This window comes from Culex quinquefasciatus, chromosome 3 (assembly GCF_015732765.1).
Source record: "Culex quinquefasciatus strain JHB chromosome 3, VPISU_Cqui_1.0_pri_paternal, whole genome shotgun sequence".
Taxonomy (NCBI): domain Eukaryota; kingdom Metazoa; phylum Arthropoda; class Insecta; order Diptera; family Culicidae; genus Culex; species Culex quinquefasciatus.
Genome location: NC_051863.1, coordinates 28,524,923 through 28,529,072, shown reverse-complemented (window position 1 = coordinate 28,529,072; position 4,150 = coordinate 28,524,923). Strand labels below are relative to the sequence as shown.

The 4,150-nt window shown below is 44.3% G+C and overlaps 1 protein-coding gene across 1 annotated transcript; it reads right to left on the bottom strand.

The window, feature by feature from the left end:
• Positions 1–2,079: 2,079 nt before the first annotated feature.
• On the bottom strand, positions 2,080–3,636 carry LOC6052369 (pro-resilin). The gene is made up of 2 exons (XM_001868616.2): positions 3,530–3,636; positions 2,080–3,361 (listed from the first exon to the last, which is right to left on the bottom strand). Exons 1-2 carry the CDS (start codon positions 3,545–3,547, stop codon positions 2,738–2,740), a joined length of 642 nt encoding a protein of 213 aa, XP_001868651.1. The 5' UTR covers positions 3,548–3,636; the 3' UTR covers positions 2,080–2,737.
• Positions 3,637–4,150: the final 514 nt, after the last annotated feature.

Here is a 4,150-nt window from a genome sequence, read left to right as displayed (position 1 = left end):
AGTTTTATAAGCATTTATTTTGAAGTAGGAACCTAACTTGACTTGTAGGACTGATCCGTCTTGAGTCTTGAGTCTTGAATGACATTGATTTCGAGAAAATCAAGTGACTAAAACGAAAGAAATTTACGTCCACCTACACACAAACAGACATGTGCTCAGAGTTTGATTCTGAGTCGATAAGTATTAATGAAGGTGGGTCTACGAAGTTCATATTTCGAGTGATTTTATATCCTTTCCTCGATGATTCTGAGTATTGAGGAATCGATGACGCAACCTGATTTATTTGATTTATTAGTTTTTTCAAAAATACAGTGAGTCAAATATTTGTCCGTACCCCCCATACGGAAAATGTTTGTGATATAAAAGTTCATAAAATACGACCAAAGTACCATGTTTTATACATCAATCGACGCGGCAGAATATCCTCTTTAAGACACTGTCATTGGATTTGCAAAAAACTTTTTCTAAAAAAATACAAAAATATTTTACTGAAAATAGTCAAAAAAAGAGGTCAAATAATTGTCCGTACCCCTAATAAAAGTACAAAATCTGATCGATTTAAGTGAATTCATTTATGAAATGTTGTTTCTGTGTCAAATACTAGTACCTCTAGCCAGTTTGTGACAACTTTGAACTTCTGATAACTTTGTTAAGTTAGTTTATATTGAAAATTGGTTTAAATTTAGTTTTTTATGTAAAACTTATCAAAGCATTAGTTTATAAACAACTATTTTTATAAAATTGCTATTTTATGTTGTAAGAGTCTCTATTGAACAAGTTTTAACAATATTTGTTCGAAATATACATTGTTTTCATCTTTTTTATTGACATTTTTCGACCAAAAATACTGTTTCGGAACAATACCGTTAAACAATCCGGATTGTCCCGGAACCGGTTTAACCCCTCGGAGGGAAATTTTGTGGTGGTCAGATAGAGGACAAAAAAACCCACCTCTTGCAATTTGAAGCATCCAATTTCGTCCACTACAGCCCGATTACGAGTCCCTAGTCTGAAATTTGAAATTGGTCGTATTTTATGAACTTTTATATTACAAACATTTTCCGTACGGGGGGGTACGGACAAATATTTGATTCACTGTAAATATTTCAAAGAAATATCATTTGGCGAAAATGCAGAGAATTGTTCAGATGTCAAGTGTCAAGCAGCTGCACAACGAACATCGCTTTCTTCTTCCAACTACACGGCTGGTATCGTCGCGTGAGAGTAATCTCCAAATGGAAGGAAGGAAGTTGGTTCCACGTTAGATAACCAGCTCTGGGTAATTGGCAACAACAAAAAAAGACCGGTCTCGCAATGGTTAACCTGGGAAATTATTTGCAGTTTGTTTTTTTTAAATTCAATTAAGGGTTAGGGGAAAGTGTCAAACGAGGTTCGAGGGCATTTGCATGGATGATGTAACTTAATCGTGTCGTATAAAGGTTAAAGTTTATTGCAGAAAATGAGGTTTTCAAGAAAAGCAATTCAACCTTAAACCTTTTTATTATGCATTCATTTTTGTTTTTTTTTAACTTTATTTGAACATGAATTAAGCTTGATAGTTAGCGAGCAAGCATGTTTTTGTCAACATTTTTGCAAAATATTTGATTTATAAATAAGAATCTGCGAATGGTATAAAAAGTGGTACGAAATTTCCAAAATATTTGTTTAACCGCGAAAGCGTTTCCATAGCTTTTTAGGGATGTCATCATTTTATGTTTTGTTAATTGGAAAGTCATTGCTTAACGGTGACAAATTTTTCGATTTTTTTTATTATTTTTTTGTTTTTTTGTTTTCTCGGTTTCACTTCCTCGGTTACAAAAACAACTATAACAAGTAAACTAGATAAAAGAGAGATTAAAAACGTTTCAGGTATGTACAATGATGTAAACAAGTTTAACAAACAAAATTTAAAAAAATAAAGTTGTTCTCGTAAAGTCTCTCTCATGTCGGGCGGCACAGAATCGATGCTGCTGCTGCTGCACGGTGGCCGATTTGGTGTGGGGGCGCGCAAGCTATCAGGTCATTTGTGGATCGGTGCACCCGATATGGTTCATTTTTATATGGGATGCACCGATTGGATGGTAAGATTGCTAGACTTGGTCCTGATAGTGGTGACCGCACACGACCGGCCTTTTTGGGGTTTGGAAAGGTGGGGACAATTAGCGCAAACCATCAGTCCCCTGTGCATTGCTGTGAATTTGCACCAACTGTCCGTTACGCCAAATGGTTTCGTGGCTTCGCAGCAGCACCGATTTGTCCGCCGGTCCAAAGCACACATCCGCGTTGGCTGTCCAACTGCCGCGCACCCAGGCCAGGAGTAGATGGGTGGCCCTTATATAACGGGACAGGCCGAGTATATGCGGGGCGTGGAAGAAGGACATCCGCGGCACCGGGCTTGGCTCGCTCAGACCCGTGTTTTCGTTTTTTTTTTTTTTTTTTTGAAAGTATAGTGATAGTTGGATGTGTGTTGCGTGTTTTTGTTCTTTGTAATGGTGGTGGTATGTTCTAAGTCTTCTGGTTCTGACAATTTTTTGATCGCTAAGTTCGTTGAACGGTACGTTGCATAATCCGTGGTTCGATGGCCGGGGTTCTGTTGTCCAGATGGTTCAGGGAAGCTGCCGCAATAGGTTTGGTATTTTGGTAGTTCGCTGATGTACGCCTGCGTGTTCTAGAAGTACCCGCAGGAGCACTTGTTTTGGTACACTACGCTTTTTGGAGGGCTAACCCGGTGGCACTCTTAGTAGGACGGGGCGCCGTACGATCCCGAAGGACGCGACGGAGCGCCGTACGATCCGGATGGGGCCGATGGGGCACCGTACGAGCCCGATGGCGCAGACGGAGCTCCGTAAGAGCCCGATGGTCCGGAGGCCGAGGACGAGGTCTGCAGGTACTGGGCAACCTGGATGGCCTGTCGGACTCCCTCCAGATCAATTCCTACAACGCGGGACGATCCACCGCTTGGGGCGCCGTAGACCGGGGCGGGAGCTCCGTACGAACCACTTGGAGCACCATACGAACCGCTTGGAATACCACCGCCGAATCCTCCCGAGGACGATCCCTGGCTTTCCTCACGCAGCAAAATCTGACGAATTTCGTTCAACAGCTGCTGGTCCACCTGGAGACCTTCGCTGGTCTGTCCACCGACTGGAACATTTTGCAGACTACCACCACTACCGAATCCACCGCTGGAGAAGCTTCCGGCGCTGCTGAAGCTGCTCACGTAGCCGGACGCTCCTCCGCGGGGGTATCCACCGCCGCCGCCACCACCGCTGTGACCACCACCACCACCACGTGGTTGGTTGTAGTTGTAGCCGGACGGGGGTTCAGCCACGGCGACCGCGGCCAGCGCAAAGGCCAAAAACTGAAAGTAGACAGACATCCGTTACACTAAGCACTTGCAAACAATCACTATTCTTCTGCTCCCAAGTCCATGATCTTCAGTTTCAAAGTCCTTCAATAACACTGACTTGATATCTTCAAACACACCACACAAAATGCCCCCCTGCGAGATGTCCTGACTCGAACTTACCACGGCAAAGCTGTTCATTATACTTAAGGAGAAAAACGGGATAAGAGAATTTAGATGTTTACTGAGACGAGTGTTGTGACCGAGTGTGCCTTTCGTCGGCCAAATTGCCGTCTTTATACCACGCGGCTACGAAATGATAGTTTACCCTTTTTTTCTTGCCCGCGCGCGTACACGCGAACCCTCGCGCCGTTAACACACTCTCCCAGCAGAAGAGCAGTTAGTAGTGTAGTGTGCCTTCTTTCTCCGCCTCTGCACACATAACCACAACAAACTTGGGGATTCATCTTGGAGTCACCCCCCGAAAAAAAAAACATAGCCCCTGTGTACTAGCACCTCTCTTTCTTGCGCGTCGTCGACTTGCGCGCAGCTCTGAGAGTTCAGAGTTAAGTTGCGGTGTTGACGGGGGATTCCCGTACCCACCAACGGCAGCAACAGCGCAGATCATGGTGAAGGTACGCCGAAGATGCCTGTAGGGTTCTTCATCTCAAGAGACGCCGAAGCGTGAGCGATCGATGGCCGGGGCTCGATCATTTCGGCAAGATCGTCGCCGTTGACGGGACGGGATTTTCAACGGAGAGCCTCCCAAAAGTGCCATCTTCTGCGTCGTCGTCGTCCGTCCGA